Genomic DNA, 22,666 nt, shown 5'->3' on the forward strand with positions numbered 1-22,666 from the left:
AATAGGACAAAACATAGTTAATAAAGGAATAATGAGGTCACCCGTGTTGCTGTGAACATAAAGGAGGATAGTCAAGTTTCTATCAACTTGATGATGAAGTTAAGATCAAACAAATAAAGAATAAGAAAATAGAGATCCGTGATATTCAAGGGAGAAGGTGTATGCCGAACTTTGTTAGATCATTTGGGAACCAATACGACGAGTCATTTGTCCAAGTCCATAATGAGATGCAGATCAAGTTCTTCCATAAATGAAAAATATTTCGAGATCACAAATTTGTTAGCTTGGTAACCGAGATGAGTCGGTAGTGGTTGTTGAATATCTAGGTATGGATATGAAAAAGTTAGAAGGTTAGTTTAATTTTTGATTGTTTAATGCATTTTTTTATAGAAAAAAAGCCTCTCATTTGTTCTTGTGCAGATCTATCTGGGAGTGGAATCCACTAGAGAGGACGTATACCATGAAATGGATAAACTAGTGCACTAGTTGCACATGGTATACCTGAGCTGTAGGATGGGGAAGTAAGAGACGGGATCCATCAACGAGGATGGCACAATATCACTGAATTGTACGCGCACTACGAAGCGATTGCTCCCAAACCGATTCCTCTCTCTTCTTCCGCCCTCTTCAGTAGCACGCAGGGCTCAGGAGATTTACGGGTTAGCAAATGTCGCTCAGACTACTTGTTGTGCATATTCCATCTACTACCAGTTTGCTCATTTCTTTTTGCGAGATACTATCACTTTACCCGTTGAATGAGATGACGGAAGAAAAATGGGTCTCCGGGGCGAGGGGCTTGGGCCTGTTGGTGTGCGGACATTGTACTTCGCCAAGTACAGGAAACTCTGCGCTGGACTTCATCAACTTGCATGTTTACAGAAGTTTTGAGAATCTGAATTGTTGCTATGCTATTTTATGACGTGGGTGCAGAACTTTGTTGCCATATGAATCAACATGGATGTATTGTATAGCTCCTGCTTGTGCGAAGGGACATGAAAGTATGTGACATTGGCAACTAATCAAACAAAGCGCATGGTTAATTGAATTCAGTTAACACAAGATCAAGAGAATGCGTGCGCGCTCTTTGGTCTTAGCCAACGGTCAACCGAGATAGATCCATGGGCAAAGAGGAGAAGAGAAAGTTGTGGGATGCTACTATGGTGTTTGGGGGCGGGGGGGGGGGGGGGGAGGAGGAGGCCTTACCTGCACGAGACGCGAATTTGACGGAGGAGGTGAGGGTGATCTACTAATATGAGATGATTTAGCGGAGTAGAAATTGGAAGCCAAAAGAAAAGAAATTGGGGCAACATGATGGAATGCCACGTGCTAAATGTTTGCACTCTCTAGCGTCATCGTGTTTGAAAAACTAGAACCTTGCATAATTGGCATATATAAAAGAGAAATGTTAGATGGGTAGCTTGTGTATAAACTTTGACACTGACTCGTGCCCCCACGAGCAAATCAAGGGAGCTTAAAAGTAAGTGGCCATTAAGCACCAACGCATTTGTTTCCCAAAGCAAAGGAAAGGAAAAAATACAGCAACACGAGAAAACCGGCCGCCGCGCGCGGCCACGCCCGCCTTGTCTCCTTCCTCCCCGAGCCACCACTCCCACTCCCAGAGAGCAGCTCCGACACTACACAGGCAGCACAACAGGCTGCAGTGAATCCAAAAATATCTCTCCTTTCTCCAGCTGCAAGACGCAGCCTAGCCTTGCGGTCTAGGAATATGTTGCAAGGATACCAACTAGGAACGATGGAGTGAACAGCTGCAAGACGCAGCCCAGCCTTGAGGGGGAGGGGAAAGGGGGACAATGAGTCGTCCAAGTCATACCATATAGAGAATATAGACCCATGCATGATAATCTTACCAGTTTGCACCTCTTTTTGATAGATGAATAGGTCATTTTGTGCATGTAGCACTTGATTTTCGGTGGAGAAACGGGATCACATCAATCTAAAAGGAAGCTCACATGATCTTCTGTCAGATACATGTCGTTTTCAAACATGCACTGCTTATTATAGTGTGTGCAACCCCTGTGTTGAGGTCCTGATCATGCAACATATAAAAATATGGTAATCATTCGAAATAAGATTAACAAGATGCACAATGGTGCGCCACTGCTAGCGAAAATTGGTGCGCCACTGCTAGCCTTTTTCCTAGCAGTGTTCACTCCATCGTTCCTAGTTGGTATCCTTGCAAGTGGTTGTAATCCCACATAAAGCTCCTTAATTCACAAAAAAATGTTTACACTCTCTAGCGTCATAGTGTTGAAAACAAGAACCTTGCATAATTTCCATATAAAATCGAGACAAGATTGATTGATAGCTTGTGAGTTGAGAGTAGGCGCCGAACTCACTTAATATTGGTGTGATGCAAATGGCACCGACATTTCATGTGGAGGCGATGGAAGGATTTCCACGTGGCTGGTGCCGACGCGATGACATATCTTGGGGGGAGAATGGTCTCGGTGAGGCGGTGTATGGTACATGAAGCTCGTTGGTGATGGAATCATAGGGTTTGGGTAAACAGGAGGGTTCGCCGGCGCCAAGTCGGGAGATTTAAAGGATGGACATGAGAGGTGGAGGGCCGGTTGGGGAGGCGGTTCAAGTTGTGTGGAAGCGCCGCTGGCCATGAGTGGGTGGAGCATATGGTTAGGCCGGTGACAGATGGGGGCCAATGGCGAACGAGTGTTGATAGTGCAAGATCTTGGAAGTTCCTAGTTGATATTTGACCCATCAACAATATTTTGGGGCCCTTTCTTACATCAAACCTGTCATATAATTCAAAGCCATTTAGTCATATGTTATATTGCATTTTAAATCGATCAGGAAGTAACCTTTGCCAAGAATGTGAGTTTGAGAAACAACAAACTGAAAGGCCATCCCAGCCAGTGACCTGCACATTGCCACCAAACATGAAAATTAATTATAATAGAGAATATTTTTTAGAATCAGGCATTAAAGAACTCCATGTCAAGATATTAAAGGATACTAAGATATAGTAAAATAGATACAAACACATCGCGACACATATAAGTGGCACAAATCATATACACATGAATGTGATTTGTTCATGTTTGCTATTTTTTTAGTTTAGGTATAATTAAGTTCCTCAAAATTCCCAAACTCGAATATCAAGACCTAATATAATTTCCATTATGAACGAGGAAGTTTTAATTTAGCATATATGCATTCGTAGCAAGTGGTGTTTGAAATTTATAATATTTATCTTTGATTTCAATATTACAAATTGAGTTAACATTATCAAATTTAATAAAAGCTAATATAATTGTATACTAAAGTTTATATTAAGATTACTTATGATTTAATAATGGCATATATTATAAATAGGTACACGTATTTAGTATAAAAGGTGATGAGTATTTGTATATGTGATATTAACTAAGTCCACATTATATTTCTTCGGAATGATCTTTGAGCCTCTACATCAAATTATATGAATTTTGTTTCTCTCCTCAACGGTAGTATCGGTACTTGCTTCGCCATCTTGTGTGGACTTCAAGACCAAGTTCGCTATTTCAGAAATACTTTTAAAAGAAAAGAAGCGTACCTAAATAAAATAGGACAAAACATGGTTGATAAAGGAATAATGAGGTCATCCGTGTTGCTGCGAAGATAAAGGAGGATAGTCGAGTTTCTATCAACTTGATGATGAAGTTAAGATCGAACAAATAAAGAATAAGAAAATAGAGATCCGCGACAATACTGACATGCACCAACTCATCATTCAAGGGGAGAAGGTGTACCCCAAACCTGGTTAGATAATTTGGGAACCAAGACGACGAGTCATTTGTCTAAGTCCATAATGAGATGCACATCAAGTTCTTTCATAAATGAAAAATATTTGGACATCACAAATTTTTCAGCTTGGTAGCCGTGATGAGTCGGTAGTGGTTGTTGAATATGCAGTTATGGATATGAAAAAGTTAGAGAGTTAGTTTAATTTTTTATTGTTTAATGCATTTTTTCTTAGAAAAGCCTCTTATTTGTTCTTGTGCAGATCCATCTGGGAGTGGATCCACAGGGGAGGGCGTATACCGTGAAACAGACTAACTAGAGTGCACTAGTTGCACATGGTATACTTGAGTTGTCGGATGGAGAAGTAAGGGACGGGATCCGTCGACGAGGTGTGTCGATGGCACAATATCACTGAATTGTACGCGTACTACGAAACGGTTGCTCCCAAATCGATTCCTATCTTCTTCTTCGCCCTCTTCAGTAGCACGCGGGGCTCAGGAGATCTACGGGTTAGCAAATATCGCTCTGACTACTTGTTGTGCATATACCATCTACTACCAGCTTGCTCGTTTCTTTTTGCGAGATACTATCACTTTACCCGTTGAATGTCGGCAAGAAATGAGATGTAGGAAGCAAAACGGGTCTCCAGGGCGAGGCATGACTAGGCTTGGGTCTGTTGGTGGGACAAAGAGGAGGCCTTACCGGCGCGAGACACGAATTTGGCGGAGGAGGTGATGTTTCGAAGGAAGGAATGATCTAATATGATATGATTTGAGCGGAGTAGACATTATTAGAAGCCAAAAGAAAAGAAATTGGGGCAACATGATGGAATGCCACGTTCCAAATGGTCGCAGTCTCTAGCGTCACCGTGTTTGAAAACAAGAACCTTCCATAATTGCCATATAAATTCCATGTAGACGATGTCAGGTTTGAAAATAAATTTTGAGAAAAGTGAAGTTATGATGATTCTGGATGATGACACTAAACAAACTTCCTATGCTGAGCTATTCAATTGTCAGAAAGGTAGTTGGCCCATCAGATACCTGGGGACTCCTGTGTGTGCCAGAAGAGCTTCAGTAGCTGACATGAGATTTCTGGGTGAAAAAACCAAGAAAAAAATGAGTGGCTGGATTGGTAATTCCATGTCCATTGGAGGGAGGCTGATTAAGATTGATGCTTGCCTTGCTAGCACTGCTGTGTATCAGATGTCTTTGAGACTTTTACATAAAACAACCATTGAGCAAGTAGATAAGCCTATCAGGTCCTTTTTTCTGGGCTGGTAGTGCTGATAAGAGGAAATACCACTTTGTTAAGTGGAGATGGATCTGTAAACCCAAACAGAAAGGTGGTCTGGGAGTGAAAGATTTATCCAGATTCAATATCAGTCTGATGTGCAAGTGGTGGTGGAAATTGGAGCATGACACTGGGCCTTGGCAAGATTTTATGAGACTAAAATATTTGAACCATAAAGGTATCTACTATGCAAAACACAGACCTGGAGACTCTCCCCTCTGGAGTGATATGCTGAAAGTCAAAGATCTGTATCTGTGTGGCAGGAGAATGAAAGTTGGGAATGGGGAATTAACTAGTTTCTGGGGAGACTCTTGGTGCAGCAGTAATCCACTAAAGGAGATGTTTCCTGTTCTGTTTGATATCTGCAATGAACAACACATCATCATTCTTGATGCAGCCAATATGGGCTGGAGATTTTCTTACAGAAGATGGCTACCTCCTGATTTGATTATTCAAGAGGCTGGCCTGTTCCAGTTACTAAATCAAACCCAGTTATCTCAGGAAAAAGATTCCCCCAGATGGAAATGGGCAAAAAAAGGCAATTTCACTGTTAAATCTGTATATAAACAGATCAGTGGTGGGGGCCGTGATAGATCCTTTAAGCATCTCTGGAAAAGTAAAATTCCTTTAAAAATCAAAATATGGCTTTGGCTGATCTGGCATAATGCTATAGCCACTAAAGATAATTTGCTTAAGCGCAATTGGCCTGGGGACCCCTTCTGCCAGTTCTGTAATGAACAGGAATCCATCACTCACCTCTTTTTTGGCTGCTCTGCTGCCAAGTTTGTGTGGAGTGCTATAGCCACTGCTATTAAAGCTCCTACTCGACCTGGGAGTTTTTCCCAATTTTTCTGGTGGTTCCCTCAATTCTCTCAAGTTAGCCGCAATACTCAGATTGCTGGTTTGGCTGCTATTTGCTGGGCCATTTGGAAACTAAGAAATAAAGCTTGTTTTGAAAAAAAGCTAATTAGTTCTCCGTTTGACATCATCGATTCTGTTGCTTGTTTTCATGCAATACCGGTCGAGTCTTCATGGGGAGCAGGATGCTTTGGAGCTTCGTCTTTGGAGCTGATGGGCTTCTGCGCCTTGCTGCGGCGGGTGAGGGAAATCCATCTGCGAGGAATGCTGGACGTGGTACTCAGCTGCGCCTGGAGGACAAGGATTCTGGTGATAAGCGTGATGATCCAACAACATCCTGAAAGAAGCCCCGTTTCTGTTATGTGTGCTAGGATGATCTCCAAGTTACCCCCAGTTATCGTTTCTCTGTATAAATTTACTCCTTGGTTGTAATATTCGCTCTGAACGTTAGCATTAGGCGGCGATCTCCCCTTTTCTTTCTTTTGGTACCTGACTTCTGTATTTTCGTTATCGCCATGGTAATGAAAATTCGATCCTATGTGGGTCGTTTGGAAAAAAAAAATAATTGCCATATAAAATTGAGAAATGATCGATCGATAGCTTGTGTATAAACCTTGACACTGACCCATGCCCCCACGAGCAAATCAAGGGAGCTTAAAAGTAAGCGGCCATTAAGCATTTAAGCACCAACGCATTTGTTTCCCAAAGCAAAGGAAAGGAAAAAATACAGTAGCACGGGAAAACCGGCCGCCGCGGCCACGCCCGCCTTGTCTCCTTCCTCCCCGAGCCACCAGTCCCACCAGAGAGCAGCCCCGACACTACACAGGCAGCAGACTGCACTGTGCCCGCCGCAGTGAATCCAAAAATATCTCCTTTCTCCCGCTGCAAGACGCAGCCCAGCCTTGCGGTCGCGGTAACAAATCCTCCGCCCGCCGGCGGCGGTAGATCTCCCTCCCCCTTCCTCTTTTCGGGAAGGAAACCTCCAATTTATTCCCCCCAATCCCGCCGCAATTCCAAATCCCATTCTTTCTTCCCCCTCTCCCCTTATCCCGCCGCCGCAATCCCTCTGACCCCTCCTACAGCCGCCGCCGGCCCCGAATCCCGCAAAGCTCGATAATTTCCCCCCTTTCGTGCGGGCCATGGCGGCGGAGGAGGCGAGCAGCAGCAGCGGCGGCGAGGAGGGCTCCGGGTCCGGCGCCATGTCCATGCCCGGCTCCGCCTCCGGCACGTGGACGCGGGAGCAGGAGAAGGCGTTCGAGAACGCGCTGGCCACGCTGCCGGATCCGGACGACGAGGCCGCCATGTGGGACGCCATCGCCGCCGCCGTCCCGGGCAAGACGCCGGAGGAGGTCCGGCGCCACTACGAGCTGCTCGTCGAGGACGTCGACGGCATCGAGGCCGGCCGCGTGCCGCTGCTCGTCTACGCCGGGCCCGACGACGCCGCGGGCTCCGGGGGCGGGGGAGGGAAGAAGGGCTCGGGCGTCGACAAGGGCTCGTCCAAGTCCGCCGAGCAGGAGCGCCGGAAGGGGATCGCCTGGACCGAGGACGAGCACAGGTTCGCTCCTGCACCCCCCCCCGCCCCCTGCCCTTTCCTTTCCGTTGACCGAATTTTGCGCTTCTCGCGTAGATGCTCGATTGGTTGCTGAACTGACATGTTCTGTCGGAAAATCCGATTGGTTGATTGATCCGTGTAGTCGTCCTATATGGTGTTGGAGATAGTATTGGAAATTCGATGCTTGCGTGGTTTACCCACTCTCGTGATGTGATTACACCGGCGCTCAGAGTCAGTGGAAGTGGAGCTTCCTTTGTGTGCCCCTGCGGATATTAGGCTATATTCTGTACGAGATTTTATTGTTCAGACAGAGGAGCAAACATACTTGTGCTATCTGATTGATTGGCTAATTAGCTAACCTAGGAGCTAAAAGGTTGGATTGCTTGATTGCGGATTCTGTTGATCAACTCGTCTACTGGTCGTAATGTCCCGACTGTTGGGAAATTTGCTCTTAAGCTGGCTTTCGTCCTGCTCTCCACTGGAGATTCAACGCTTGTAGGTTTGTCGGTCCTTTGCAGCTTAGGTCATGTTGTGTGTGCTTCTTTGTACATGCAGGCTCTCTATTGCTGGATTAGATAAAACATTCCACTCATGTTTTCAACTGGAGTTGTGTGTCAGTGCTGTTATTGTTTTGCTTGGTTGGCAACAGTTCTAAGTATTTTGATGCAATCCATTTATTACTGCGGAATCCATGAATGGTAAACGACTTCCTAACATTGGTTCAGTGAGTAGCTGTGGGAGTTGCACCCTGAAGCTGTATATTTAGTTATGTTCTGATGTTTTAAGACTGATTGTGTTACTATTCCACATGTCACCTAGTGCCTGATTTTTTTTACTCAGAAGCCAGAAACTCGGAAATATGGTCACTTTTGGAAAAAATGTTATTGTAAATGTGTTCTGGATAAGATAAGTTCCATTGTTTAACTGTTTAATTGAGGTGACACTTTGGATGTTTGTTCACATTTCATATTTATTCCCATTGTGTGGTTGGACTGGGTTCAGTAGATTTTCACATGCTAGCTTTGCTATTCTAAATATGCCAAAAATTTACTCCCTCCTTGCCTGTGCATATAAGTTTTTTAAGGCAAACGATGTGAAGTTTGACCAAGTATGTAGAGAGAAATAACAGCATCTAGAGTACCAAATAAATACCATTAGATTCATGATGATGTATATTTTCATATGCTATACATTTGCTATTGTAGATATAGATACTTTTTCAATAAATGCGGCCAAACTTTACATGCTTTGACTTTTGAAAATTATTATGTGCACTACATTGTGGGAAGGAGTGAGTAGCAAAATAATCACCTATTCCATAGCTTATTGTGCTAAGTACAACCAACGTTTTTGAGTCGCCAAGTCGCCAGCCCTGCGACTTGCTGTATAGTTGTCATAAGTCGCTGTGATTATCAGAAAACGACCCGGCAGCTATACATCGACTATACAGCGACTCAAAAAGCTTGAGTACAACTCCACTTCCGTATAGTTGGTTCAGTATATTTGATAGCTTATTGTGTTAAGTACAACTCCACTTCCGTATAGTTGGTTCAGTAACCTTGTGCATTTTTCATTTTAAGTGTTAATTCAAGTACATAATTTGCGATACATGTGTACTTTTTTATAAATTATGTTCCTTCTTTTTCATAAATTTCAAATATGAAACTTATGCCTTTTTTTTTTTCCTTCGAATTGTTAACTCAAGTATATGCTTGGCATTTTCATTGCACTACATAATTGTGTCCTTATTTTTCATACTGGTTTCTCGTCATTTCCTGTATAGCACCCTCTAGGCAATCAGTTATTCGGTGCTTTGTGTTAAAATTCTTACCCTGAACGAGATAGCAAGCATGTGCTATATGAACTTCAGAAGTAGTACATTTTGATTTGTAACATATTTCTGCCATTTTAATCGATCTGGTATACTATATTTGCAGCTGTAATTTTAGTATTGTTTTATGTAAAAAAAAAGATGCCAGTGATTCCCTGGATCTGTTTTACGTGATGCTTATGAGATTCCAAAGTATTGAAATCAGATCATTGTGGCTGTGATAACATAAATTGCTGAATGAGAAAAATTGATGTTCATTCATAATTAACTAGAGAAGCTAATTCCAGAAATGTCATGAATTTAAATATTTAATTAGGAATTCTTGGTTGGCAACTGCCGGATATCAATTATTATGCATCCTGCAGGCTTATCTTTACTAGTCACTGATCTGTGTTGTGATGCGGCTTTAACTTGCAGATTGTTCCTTCTTGGACTGGAAAAGTATGGCAAAGGTGACTGGAGGAGCATCTCAAGAAACTTTGTGATCTCAAGGACACCCACTCAGGTTGCTAGCCATGCACAGAAGTACTTCATCCGCCTGAACTCAATGAACAGAGAGAGGCGGCGATCAAGCATACATGACATCACCAGCGTGAACGGAGAGGCATCAGCCGCCCAGGGGCCAATCACAGGCACAAACGGTCAGGCAGCAGTTCCCGCGAAGTCCCCCAAGCAACCTGCACAGACAGTAAACCCGCCGCCAGGCGTTGACGCCTTTGGTACCACGATCGGGCAGCCGGTCGGCGGCCCCCTTGTGTCCGCCGTAGGTACCCCCGTCACACTCCCTGTCTCTGCTCCGCCCCACATGGCCTACGGCATGCATGCCCCAGTCCCAGGAACGGTGGTGCCCCGCGCTCCGATCAACATACCCTACCCGATGCCGCCCCCCTCGTCCCGATGATGGCCTCCTCCGGAATAGACACTGTTAAGCGCTGCCAGACAAAACTCAGACCCTCCTCTACATACTGTTCGGCCTTCCAGTGAAATGCTCTGTTATGTCTGAATAAAGGAATAGCAATAAACTCTTGTACATTACAGATGTTGGTCGTTAAACATAGCGTCTTGAGGACATTGCAGGTAATGTACTTGCTATCATGTTGGCTTCATTGGTCGATGAGCGCCTGTATCAGGGGTTTCAGGCTGGATGGATGTTGGGTGTCAGGCTTCAGGCCAGATATTGTGTGGTTCAGTTAGCGTTGTCTCTTATGATGATAAACCTTGGTTGCCCTGTGAGTTAGCAGTTGTGTAAATGTATAATGCTGTACTTTTATGCAAGCTACAGAATCGTGCTGTGATGTCCCTGTTATCAGGCAATTAAGAAAGGACTTAATCTAATAATTTGTTTTTGTTTTACAATATTTTTTCCTGGTAAAAGCTCCCATTTCTCGATCGATACGCCACCACAGGTGGAAATGCTCAAACTTGCTAGTGTCACCCAGAGTTGATTCTTGGGACCATTACAGTTGGAAGTTCCTGTGAAACCAATCGAGAAAACTCATATCGTGAGCATTGATCGATGAGCCATCTGATCATGATCTCTTGGTTTCCATGAGCGATGGCATTTGTACTTGTAGACCTGAGGCTTTTCACAATGCATTATATCTAAGGCACATGCGTATTCTAAAACAAACTTTAACCAAAAAAATTGAGCAACACAATTTTCATTTTATTAATATCCCCTCCGTTCTGGAGCTTAGGGCGTAAATTTTTCTACATGTCCATTAGGAAAAAGTCCAAAATTGCTGTCAACATTGGCCAGTTGTTGTCTACATTTTCCGGTATATGTTGATGTCAACTTGACCTATTTCACATCACAATGTTCACAGAAATTTGAATTGTAACCATTACTATTTGATAGAAATTTAAAACCTTAGATTTCACTTGACAATAGTACACTGATTACAAACATTACATGGGCTACATTAACATCACTAACTTGACACTTGTTCACTGAATGAAGAGCTTCCTCTGCCACTAAACCGAACACAAACTCGACGAAAACTAACATCAAATTTTCATATTTTCCCTTCATAGCAACTATCTCCTAATCTTCCTTTTCAGCTGTTCTTCCAAAGCCTGAAGCCTAGCCTCTGTTCCTGCTTCTTCTTTAGGCGGAGGCGCCACATGTTCGGTAGCGCGCAACCTCCACACATCATCACGTAAACCACCAACCAATTCACTCCAGAATTTCGGCAATGGCCCATCATGCCATTCAACATACCCACAGCCATGCTCATTCTGTGCAATTTGGCCAACATAAATGAATCGGAGAAAATGGGAGAAATGAAGAAAAAACCACGAATTGAAGAACCTACCAACGCATCGACGCACCTCCTGCCTGGGTCCAGACCGCTCCGCATTATCCATCTATGGGCTTTCCTCGGCGGATTGCAACGGCAAAGCTTTGTCTCATCGTAGGCCATTGAATTCTCCCTATACGGCACCGGCTACCTCGCTTCTGTCGCCCTCCTTCTTCCGGCAGCTCCTCGAAAGCCAGGCGCGGAAGAAGACGACCATGGCATTCTCCGGCCCACCGCCGCCGCGGTGCACCGCCCAACATTCCTGCACTGCCAAATCGCCTACGTAGCCGCCGCAAAAGCTAACCCTAGCCTAGCTCATTCCCCAATTATGTCTCTCTCACTGTGCGACTAATGCTTCACCAAACGATTGTCGTTAAGTGAACCTACCTCTGATAGAAATCCCCGCCACGTCAGCGTTTTTTGAGTCTAAACTAACTCAGGGTCCTCATTAGACCAGGATCACATAGTTGAGAGTGCCGATTTCTGGGATTTCAAGTTGGGGGTTCGATTTAGCTTTTGGCTACAAGTTCTGGGTTTATTTTGGACTTCTTCCTGCCCAACAACGTGGCTTTAAAGCACTAGAATTTCCTGTTTTGCCCTCGATTAAGATGGCATAGTGGCATGCACCAAGTGGCCCTGGACTCTCTCCTTAACTAGTACCTCGAAGCAACGAGAAAGGGAATCCCCAGAGAGGAGTCCTCGTAAGAGCAAGTACAGTCAGCTAACTATAAGTCATTAAATAATATATTTTAGATGACTTGGAGGAGAGAGAGAAGAGGAGAGAGAAGGGAGGTGGGCTCTTATGCAATAGTCAGCTCTTGCACGTGCTCCTAGCCACTTTGCGAGAGTAAAAGTTAACCATATATTAGTAAGAGCAAGTATAATAAGTCCTAGTCAGCTGGCTATAAGGGTTAAAATAATATATTCATGCTTAGTTGGAGGAGAGAGAGGAGGAGAGAGAAGAGGAATGGGCTCTCATGCAAGAGCCAGCTCTAGCACGTGCTCTTGGGTACTTTGTGAGAGTGAAATGTGGGCCATTCATTGATAAAGTAGTACATGATTATAGCTCACTATTATACATGTTGGCTCTATGTTAGCTACAAATGATATGACACATGGCTTATAGCCAGCAACTGACTATACTATTAAACTTGCTCTAAAGTATTTCATTCTTATACACTAGTGGAAAACAGGCCTTTTGATCCGGGTGGTTAGGGCCTTTTGTCGCGGGCGGCCAGCCGCGACAAGCAAGGCGCGATAAAAGGGTGGCCTTTTATCCCGGGTCACTTACGACCCGCGACATAAGGTCCACCACGTGGCAGCCGCGGGGCGCGCAGGGCACAGGCCCTTTTGTCGCGGGCGGTATTACCACCCGCGACAAAAGGCCCTCTACGTGGCGCGCGCACAACGCTTCTGCTTTAGGGTTTGAGGGGTGCAGCACCTCCCCCGCCACCGACCGCTTTGTTATTTCATTTTTTTCGTCCGAAAATAAAAGTTGCATATATTTGTACGCTACTAGAAGTTGTACACATTCATTCATTATATATATATATAGATCGATCAAACAAATATTGGAAGCAGAAGTCGATTCCCCTTACACATATTCGTAGGTTCCCTACATATATACATGGAGCTCACGATCGACAAACGGTACTAACGACCGTCTATTTGGAGGTAGAACAACTATCTGGACTAAACAAGCCTTTGTTGTTTATGACTTCTCTAACCAAAAGTCCCGCCAGTTCCTCCGCGATTCCTAGTGCGTGTTCCTTTGGTTGGAGTCTGTCCCGCATGAAGTCGACCTATATACGAAAATGAGATGAGTATGACTATATCAGTCTTGATAACGAAATATTGATGATAATAAATAAAGTTGTGAATGTTATTGCTTACGTCGAATTTATTTCTGTTCTGCTTCTCAGTGGTTAACATGCGAATGGACTCGCAAACGTAGTATCCACATAGATTCGTCCCTTGTGGCTGCTGGGGGCACGGTACAGGATTAAATGTTAGCTTCTTTGCAAAGGTAATCTCCTTATGAACATTCTTCAAAGCTTGCCAAGCCCTGCCATGCAAAAGAATGATTGAATGAGTGGATAATTAATTGATATCTCACGAAAGATAAAGCGCGGCGATGAAGGAAATTACACTTGGAGCAACTTCTGCAAGTCCTGGAACCCGTCCAGGCCTCTACTCAGTGGGTCTTTTACTTCAACTATTCCCTTATCAGGTTGAATGTCTAGTAGAATCCAGTGGAAGCTGCACATGTTATGCATATACGTCAGGAATTACACTTAACATCGAGTAAGAAAAATTGAATGTGCATATATAAAAGATCATTAAGACTCTCACTCGTAGTTGTAAGGAAACAATATTGAATCACAGAAATATTGCTGCCCCAAAAACCTTAGTAGGTTTCCCCCCGTTTCTTCGCGTTTATGCTTCACCGTTTCAACATGTATTTTATCTGGGTCAACAAACCCAACATTGATAATATTATTACTTTTGCACTCACTGATCTTCAGTCTGCAAAAGAGAACCCATAAGATATAATGAGTATATATATGCAATGAAAACGAACATGAACTGAATGAAAATACATATGTACATATAGAAATCCATTAATACCTCGTCACCGGAGCCTCAATACATATAGAATTGCATTAATGCCTCTATACTAATGCCTCAATACATATGTACATATAGAAATCCATTAATACCTCGTCACCGGAGCCGTCGTCGGCTTCTCCGTCACCGGAGCCGTCGGCTTCTCCGTCACCGGAGCCGTCGGCTTCTCCATCACCGGAGCCGTCGGGTTCTCCATGACCGGAGCCGTCGGCTTCTCCATCACCGGAGCCGGCTCGGTCGGCTTCTGTACCATCGCGGATTATGTCCGCGAATATGTCTTCCTGTTCCAAGTCCCGTTCGAATTGATCCATTGTTTCTGCAAAAGAATTAAATCGATAAGTAAATGTTCAAACACAAACCAAACCCTAACCCTAATCAAACACAAACCAAACCCTAACCCTAATCGGCGACACGTGTTTGCGAGAGGGAGAGGGGTGTCGGCGACGCGTGTTTGCGAGAGGGAGAGGGTCTCGGTGGCGCGTGTTTGCGAGAGGGAGAGGGGTGTCGGCGCGTGTTTGCGAGAGGGAGAGGGTCTCGGCGGCGCGTGTTTGCGAGAGGGAGAGGGGTGTCGGCGCGTGTTTGCGAGATGGAGAGTGCGCGTGTTTGCGAGAGGGAGAGGGTGTCGGCGGCGCGTGTTTGCGAGAGGGAGAGGGGTGTCGGCGCGTGTTTGCGAGCGGGAGAGGGCGCGTGTTTGCGAGAGGGGGAGGGTGTCGGCGACTGGTTTTTGCGAGGGGGAGGGAGTCGACGTCGCTTGTTTGTAGAGGGGTCTCGCGGGTGTTTGCGAGAGGGGTGTGTTTGCGAGAGAGGTGTGTCGGCGGGTGTTTGCGAGAGGGGTGTGTCGGCTGTTACGACAAAATTTAAACTACAAATTTGAACTAAGTAATTACATTTAACAAAAATAAACTAACTAATTACAACAAAATACTTACAAAATTTAAACTACAAATTTGAACTAACTAATTACAACAAAAATAAACTAACTAATTACAACAAAATACTTACAAAAATGAACTAACTAATTACATACTAAAATGTCTATATACAAAAATGAACTAACTAATTACATACTAATTATCTAACTAATAACTAATTACTAAAATGCCTATATACAAAAATAAACTAACTAATAACTAATTACAAAAATGAACTAACTAATTATACTAATTATCTAACTAAGAAAAAAATTAAAAAAAGAGGGCCGGCCGGGCGCAGGCGTGGCGCCTGCGCACATGGCGGCCGGTTTGTACCTGCGGATCGAGGCGCGGCGGCGCGGCGGCGGGCCGGCACGGCACGTGGCGGCGGCGGGCGCGGCACGGCGGCAATCGACGGCGGCAGAGGGCGCGCGCGGCAGAGGAGCTCGAGGAGGCCTACGGCGGCGACGGCGCGGCAGAGGAGATCGACGGCGGCGGCGGCGCAGCAGATCGACGGCGGCGACGGCGGCGATGGCGGCACGGCGATCCGGCAGCCTGGCGGCGTGATTTGGCTAAGTGCTGGCCTCCGGGAGTCGCGGGTGGGGGCTCGCCGCGGCGGTAGGTATTTATACCTACCCCCTTTTGTCGCGGTGGGGGCTTGACCCGCGACAAAGACCCCTTTTGTCGCGGGTCAAGCCCCCACCCGCGACAAAGTGGGTCTTTATCGCGGGCCGTGGCTCGACCCGCGACAAAAGGGGGTGGGAGGGGGGAGGCGGCCGATCCGCGTGAAGCGCATCCAACGGCTCCGGCCGTTTGAATCCAACGGCCTGGAGCCGTTGGACGCGGATCAGGCCTGGACCGTTTTTGTTTTTCTGTTTTTTTCTGTTTTTTGTTTTTCTGTTTTTTCTGTTTTTTGTTTTTCTGTTTTTTTTAATAAAAACTATTATTTCAATAACTTTTAAATGGTAACTCAAAAAGAAAAGTGTTATATATGAAAATTGATCAGAAAAATCCAATGAACATGAATATGACATCCATAGAACTATTTGCATCTCGCATATATAAATGCTGACACGTGCCTCGCCCCGCCGACGCCGGCGTGCGACGTGTAGCCACCGCTGACACGTGGCTCACCCCGCCGACGCCGGCGTGCGACGTTTAGCCACCGCTGACACGTGCCTCGCCCCGCCGACGCCGGCGTGCGACGTGTAGCCACCGCTGACACGTGCCTCACCCCGCCGACGCCGGCGTGCGACGTGTAGCCACCGCTGACACGTGCCATGCCCCGCGTGCGCTATATAGAGCGACGAGTGCGGGCGCAACCACACGTCGCCACCACCTCCGCTCATTCATCTCCGGGATGCCTCCATGTCGTCGAGGGGCGTCCGGTTTCCGTGGCGTTCGAGTGCATCCGAGCGGTAGGTTCACCGCCGAGATACGCGCCGGTGGCTTCCGCCTCACCCTCGGCACGTACAACACGCCGGAAGAGGCGGCGCGCGCTTACGACGCGGCGGCGTGGCGCTTTCGGCGGCCAGGGCACGACATGAACTTCCCGGATGTTGAATCGCTAGAGGAGGCGGAGGTATTCATGTGTTGACGTGTAATCAAGGACTCGGGCTGGCCCGGGTTTATTTCTCGTAAAACATTCTTATGTTTCTCGATGTACGGAGCCACCAAGCTGGAATTGTATAGAACTGTGTAGTGCGCTTGATTGAAAGAAATCTTGTCCCTCCACACCGTTGCTTTCCTTCCTAGTGTGCCTTTTCCAGTCAGCCTCCCCTCATACCGAGATTCAGGAACACCAATCGGCTTAAGGTCAGGAAGAAAGTCAACACAAAACTCAATGACCTCCTCAGTTCCGTAGCCCTTTGAGATACTTCCTTCCGGCCTAGCTCGGTTATGAACATATTTCTTTAAGACTCCCATGAACCTCTCGAAGGGGAACATATTGTGTAGAAATACAGGACCGAGAATTCTAATCTCTTCAACTAGGTGAACGAGGAGGTGCGTCATAATATTGAAGAAGGATGGTGGGAACAACAACTCGAAGCTGACAAGACATTGGACCACATCTTCACCGTAATCCCGACAAAGTTTCGGATCCATTACCTTCGAGAAATTGCGTTCAGGAATGCACATATCTTCACAATGGCTAGTCGAACATTTTACGGTAGAAGTCCCCTCAATGCAATCGGAAGCAATTGTGTCATAAGCACGTGACAGTCATGGGACTTCGTGTTCTGGAATTTTTTCTCCTTCATATTTACTATCCCCTTTATATTCGACGAGAAACCAGACGGAACCTTGATACCGAATAGGGCTTCAAAAAGATCTCCTTCTCTTGTTTGGTAAGAGCGTAGGCGGCAGGCCCTACAAACTGCCCTGGATGATTGCCGTTTCGTCCTTTATGAAGTTCTGGTCCTCCCGTGCTTCGGTGTATCTTTTGTCTTTCCATACACGCCCAGAAAACCTAGAATATTCACACAAAGATTCTTGGTCAGGTGCATCACGTCGATTGCGGAGCGGACTTCCAGGACTTTCCAATATTCTAGCTCACGTAAAAATAGATTTCTTCTTCCACATGGGCGCGTGTCCGTCATCGTCTTTCGGAACAGGTGTTGCCTGGACCCTTTCCAAAGATAACATTTAAATCCTTGACCATGTCAAATATATCAGCACCACTACGGGGACAGGCTTCGGACGGCGGTCTGCCTCGCCATCGAAATGCTTGCTTTTTTCCTTAAGGGATGCTTGCGCGGAAGGAAACGACGATTGAACGGGTACACAACTTTTACGCTTTTTCCCAAATATTTACTTTCAGTCTCATCTAAACAGTGTGTGCATGCATTGTATCCTTTGTTCGTCTGTCCCGAAATGTTACCGAGAGCGGGCCAATCATTGATGGTTACGAATAGCAACGCTCGTAGGTCAAATTCTTGCTCCGTGTGCTCATCCCACACACGTACACCTGGTTTGGCCCACAACTCCAAACGTTCATCGACTAATGGCCTTAGGTACACATCCATGTCGGTGCCCGGTTGCTTTGGGCCTTGGATAAGCACCGGCATCATAATGAACTTCCGCTTCATGCACAACCAAGGAGGAAGGTTGTAGATACATAGAGTCACGGGCCAGGTCTTTGTGGCTGCAGCTCTGCTTCCCCAAAAGGATTCATGCCATCTGTACTTAGACCAAAGTATAAGTTCCTTGCCTCACCCGCAAAATCCGGAAACTCTCTCCCGATGTTTCTCCACTTGCCGACCATCAGCGGGTGCCTCAACATCGCGTCTTTCTTACGTTCTTCCATGTGCCATCGCAACAACTTGGCATGCTCTTTGTTTCTGAACAAACGTTTCAACCGTGGTATTATTGGAGCATACCACATCACCTTCGCAGAACCCTCTTCTGGGTGGCTCGCCCTCAACATCACCAGGGTCATCTTTTACGATCTTATACCGCAATGCACCACATATCGGGCATTTATTCAAATTCTCGTACTTCTCACCGCGGTAGAGGATACGATCATTAATGCATGCATGTATCTTACGCACATCTAATCCTAGAGGGCAGACAAGCTTCTTTGCTTCATATGTACCGACGGGCAATTCATTATTTCTTGGAAACAGCTTCTTTAATATTATCATCAATTTCTCAAATCCCGAGTCAGTCACACCGACCTCTGCCTTCCATTTCAGCAATTCCAATATGCTACCCAGCTTTCTATGCCCATCTTCACAACCTGGGTACAACAATTTGTGGTGGTCCTCTAACATCTTGTCGAACCGCAACCTCTCCTTATCCGTGTCACGGTCTCTTCTTGCATCGAAATGGCCCGACGAAGATCATCATCAACAGGATCATCTGATGCCTGTTCTTCACCTCCTTCTTCTTCATTGTCGTCCATTGCGGTATCAAAGCATTCAGAGAACATAGATCGATAATACTTCTCATCATTATCTTCTTCCTCATCGCCGTCTTCCATCATAACCCCTTCTTCTCCGTGCTTGGTCCAAACATTATAACTGGACATGAACCCAAACCGAAGCGGTGGCTCTTAATATCTCTTGAGCAAGAGTAATCCTTCTCGTTCTTACATTTTAGACATGGACAGCACATAAAACCTTGCTTCGACTTGTTGGCCTCGGCCACAAGCAGGAAAGAATTCACGCCCTCTCGAAAGCGGGAGCACATCGGTTACCGTACATCCATGGATGACTCATCTGCATCATAAGCACAATTATATATGTATCAGATGCAATCACCTTGCTAAAATTAATATTGTACGGACTATGCATATATATATAGTCGAGAAAATAGTTGCTAACCTTTTTGGATCAAAAAGAGGAGAAATCTTATCAAATAAAACCAAGTGGCATCCCTCTCACAAGCATTCCATCAAACACCTCTTGTGCACATGTAGAAAAAATGAGCTAGCATACACCTCCACCTTCACCACCAAGGAAAAAATGAGGTGGGGGGGTGGCTGGCTGCTTATATATATATATATATAGGGGGGACATTTTGTCGCGGGCCGTATTACGACCCGCGACAAAAGGGGTGGCCACGTCGCTCCTACCCCTTTTGTCGCGGGTCGTAATACGGCCCGCGACAAAAGGCCGCGACAAAAGCCTCCGCGCGCTCCACATGGTTTCGGGGCGACGTGGCCAGGCCATTTGTCGCGGGTGCAGGCGCGCCCGCGACAAAAGGCTCCCACGGAAGCCCTGTTTTCCACTAGTGATAGCCAACTATTGTACATGTTAGCTATATGGTGACTACAAATAACATGTCATCTTGTTATAGCCAAGAGTTGACTATACTATTGGAATTGCTATAACTGCTACACCCTCATCATCGTGTCCTCTCCCTCTCTCCCACGTACATGCGCTACCTAAGCGCGACCCTTGAAGATTTTTTCCCAATTAGAGAGGGAGATGGTCATCTTCCATTGGGGAGCACTCCATGCGACGGATCACCTGCAGATCGCACGGTGTAGCTGATGATCAAACAGAAATTGGAGCTGCCTCTCGATCTCCAGGACGTGGAGCTGCAACCCCAGGTCGTGGTGATGTTGCTGGTGGACGTGGAGGTGCTTCGCGTGGACATGGCGATGCTGGTCCATGACGTCGTGCTCGTCCATTACCACGACGAGGCCACCGCTCTCGGCCAGCACGGGGACGCCGTCGCACGCAGCAACATACTGGACGTTCGTGCTCGTCGCCCATCACCACGGGGAGGCCGCCTCGCTTGGCAAGCACGGGAACGCTGCCGACCGCAGCACCATGCAGGCATTCATGCTCGTCCATCACCACGGGGAGGCCGCCGATCAGGCTCGGCCATCACCACGCGAGGCAGGCCCTCGCGCTCGTCCTGCACGGGGACGCCGCCGTCCGCAGCACCACTCCCGCTCGGTCCCTGATTCTCGACGCGCATGCCTTGACTGCCGCGAGCCAATGCTTTTCATCTTCGGGGCGAGCGACTCAAAGTTAATTCGGTACCCGGAATTCGAACCATCAGTGTCTCGCGATAGGTTAACTGGTGGCGTCGTTCGAGGACGAGCAAGAACGAGCCGAGGGATAGTTTAGGAAGACCAGCAAAGCAATACTACTAGGAGTACTTTTTAGCACCTGCCCACGCCCGCGCCTTATTCTGATGTTTAGAGGGAAAATCAATTTTTTACGCCTTAAGCATAGAAATAGAGGGAGTATGGTATAGTTGGATTCGTATTGAAATTCATTTTCCAATGATGCTAATTTTGTAACAAATAATTTTTTATCTATCTGTATTTTTTGGTCAAAGAAGAAACACCAAAAACAAGGGCGACTTATTTATTTGAATGAATGGAGTAAGAAATTTGTTCTTTTCTTTGACTTTATTCTAAATATATAAAGATTGTTGGTACCCCCTCCGTTCCTAAAAAGGCTGCACAACTTTATCTAGATACCGAGGTAGTATAAACGTATTTTAGTTATAGATATATCCATATCTAAAAAAGTAGAGCATTTATTTGTTAGATGGAGAGAGTATAAAATAAGCATCATTAGAAAGTGTTTTTAAATACGAATCAAATGATACTAATTAACGTATAATATACACTCAAGATTTGGATGCTTAATATTTTTGGTCAAAATTTGTCTTGAAATACACGCGTGTCTTTTTTTTTTAATCGAAACGGAGGTAGTATAGTTGTATTTAAATTTAATAATTTTAGGCAAATGCATGCCCGTGATTGGACTAACAATACTTTTTTGTCTACAACCCTATGCAAGGTTGTATCACACTAAAGATACAACAACTATCTCTTCATCAACTAATATGGTGCCAGTCAGCAAATGACCTAGGATATAACACTAAGAAAATCTCCTTGTGAAAGGATAGATAGGATTTACAAGGCCCAAAAACGAACAGTAAATAGACGTCGTGATTGTCGTGATAGTGAAGTTATTGGAAACATTGCGGGACCACATGTCATGCAGATAGAACATGGCGGATCCACTACCATTCTTGAGGGGACCGTGTTCACCACACATAGAGGATCCACATGTCATGGTAGTGAGGACATTTATCACTATCAGGGGTGCAATATAGATCGACCAATGATAAATAGATTATATTATGATAGTTTTTAGGAATATGAGTCAATGTGAAGTTAGATATATAGTACCTCCATCCCAAAGCATAAGATTTTTTTTTGAAAAAGCAACCCAACTAAAGTTTGATCAAACTTTTCGAAGAATCTATCAAAGAATATGATATTTGTAGATATCATATGAAATAGTTTTCATTGTCTATCTAATGATATTAATTTTTTATTTTACATGCTAATAATTTTTGGTAAAAACACTTAATCAAATTTAACATAATTTGACTTTCTAAAAATAATATAACCCCTAACCTTTGGGATGGAGATAGTATAAATGTAGTTGCACAAGAGAAAATTCAAGCATCAACATCATACCGTTGGTATATTTTTCAAGAAACATCGTGGCACCAAATAGTTTTTCACAAAATGGTAACTTAAGACATGTCATGCCATGAAGAGATAAGAGTGGACACCATCGTGTATACTTTGGCAGTTTGACATGTGCACTGATTATTCCTTAATTACATTTGTATTTGAAATAACGCATGCAAGAAAGGTTAGTTAGTTTGAAGCTCAACCGGCCATTGCCTCTTTATAAGGAAGAAATAACAAAATTACAAACGTGCAATGCATGGATCCATTGGGATAAAACCCACGTGTTTTTTTTTTTTTGGAAGAAATGCATTTTCCTTAAAAGGAGACGTCATCACATCCTAAACCTAACTAATACGTCCATCAATAAGTGAAGCGAGGTATCATCGTGATTCTCTAGAAAAAAAAACACAATATAATGTCATGCACCCAAATTATCACGCTCAAGGGTGCATGGACACCTCTCTTAACTTTTGGGCCAACAATTTATAGAATGCACACGAGTTCGTTGGGCCATACGTCACACAAATTATCACGGTCGAGGGTAGATTGTTGGCTAGATGACCTATGTGGAGTTGTCTC

At 45.1% G+C, this 22,666-nt stretch overlaps 2 protein-coding genes across 2 annotated transcripts; one reads left to right on the forward strand and one right to left on the reverse strand.

The window, feature by feature from the left end:
• The first annotated feature begins 6,907 nt into the window (after window positions 1–6,907).
• LOC127337152 (transcription factor SRM1) lies at window positions 6,908–10,588 on the forward strand. The gene is made up of 2 exons (XM_051364036.2): window positions 6,908–7,465; window positions 9,711–10,588. The coding sequence occupies exons 1-2, from the start codon at window positions 7,050–7,052 to the stop codon at window positions 10,192–10,194; spliced, it is 900 nt and encodes a 299-aa protein (XP_051219996.1). The 5' UTR covers window positions 6,908–7,049; the 3' UTR covers window positions 10,195–10,588.
• A 2,503-nt stretch (window positions 10,589–13,091) lies between these two features.
• LOC127330868 (uncharacterized) lies at window positions 13,092–20,269 on the reverse strand. Its single transcript, XM_071825807.1, has 5 exons — window positions 20,106–20,269; window positions 13,946–14,179; window positions 13,742–13,852; window positions 13,487–13,658; window positions 13,092–13,395 (listed from the first exon to the last, which is right to left on the reverse strand). The coding sequence occupies exons 1-5, from the start codon at window positions 20,267–20,269 to the stop codon at window positions 13,258–13,260; spliced, it is 819 nt and encodes a 272-aa protein (XP_071681908.1). The 3' UTR covers window positions 13,092–13,257.
• Window positions 20,270–22,666: the final 2,397 nt, after the last annotated feature.

Source organism: Lolium perenne, chromosome 2, assembly GCF_019359855.2.
Source record: "Lolium perenne isolate Kyuss_39 chromosome 2, Kyuss_2.0, whole genome shotgun sequence".
NCBI lineage: Eukaryota > Viridiplantae > Streptophyta > Magnoliopsida > Poales > Poaceae > Lolium > Lolium perenne.

What these genes read in the sequence shown, in the direction of transcription:
- LOC127337152 (XM_051364036.2), top strand. Translation starts at nt 7,050, where the DNA reads ATGGCGGCGGAGGAGGCGAGCAGCAGCAGCGGCGGCGAGGAGGGCTCC. An exon ending in TGGACCGAGGACGAGCACAG is followed by an intron (nt 7,466 to 9,710) that starts GTTCGCTCCTGC and finishes TTTAACTTGCAG; the next exon opens with ATTGTTCCTTCTTGGACTGG.
- LOC127330868 (XM_071825807.1), bottom strand. Translation starts at nt 20,269, where the DNA reads ATGGACGAGCACGACGTCATGGACCAGCATCGCCATGTCCACGCGAAG. An exon ending in TTGCAGAAGTTGCTCCAAGT is followed by an intron (nt 13,659 to 13,741) that starts GTAATTTCCTTC and finishes TTTGCATGGCAG; the next exon opens with GGCTTGGCAAGCTTTGAAGA. An exon ending in AGAACAGAAATAAATTCGAC is followed by an intron (nt 13,396 to 13,486) that starts GTAAGCAATAAC and finishes TTTCGTATATAG; the next exon opens with GTCGACTTCATGCGGGACAG.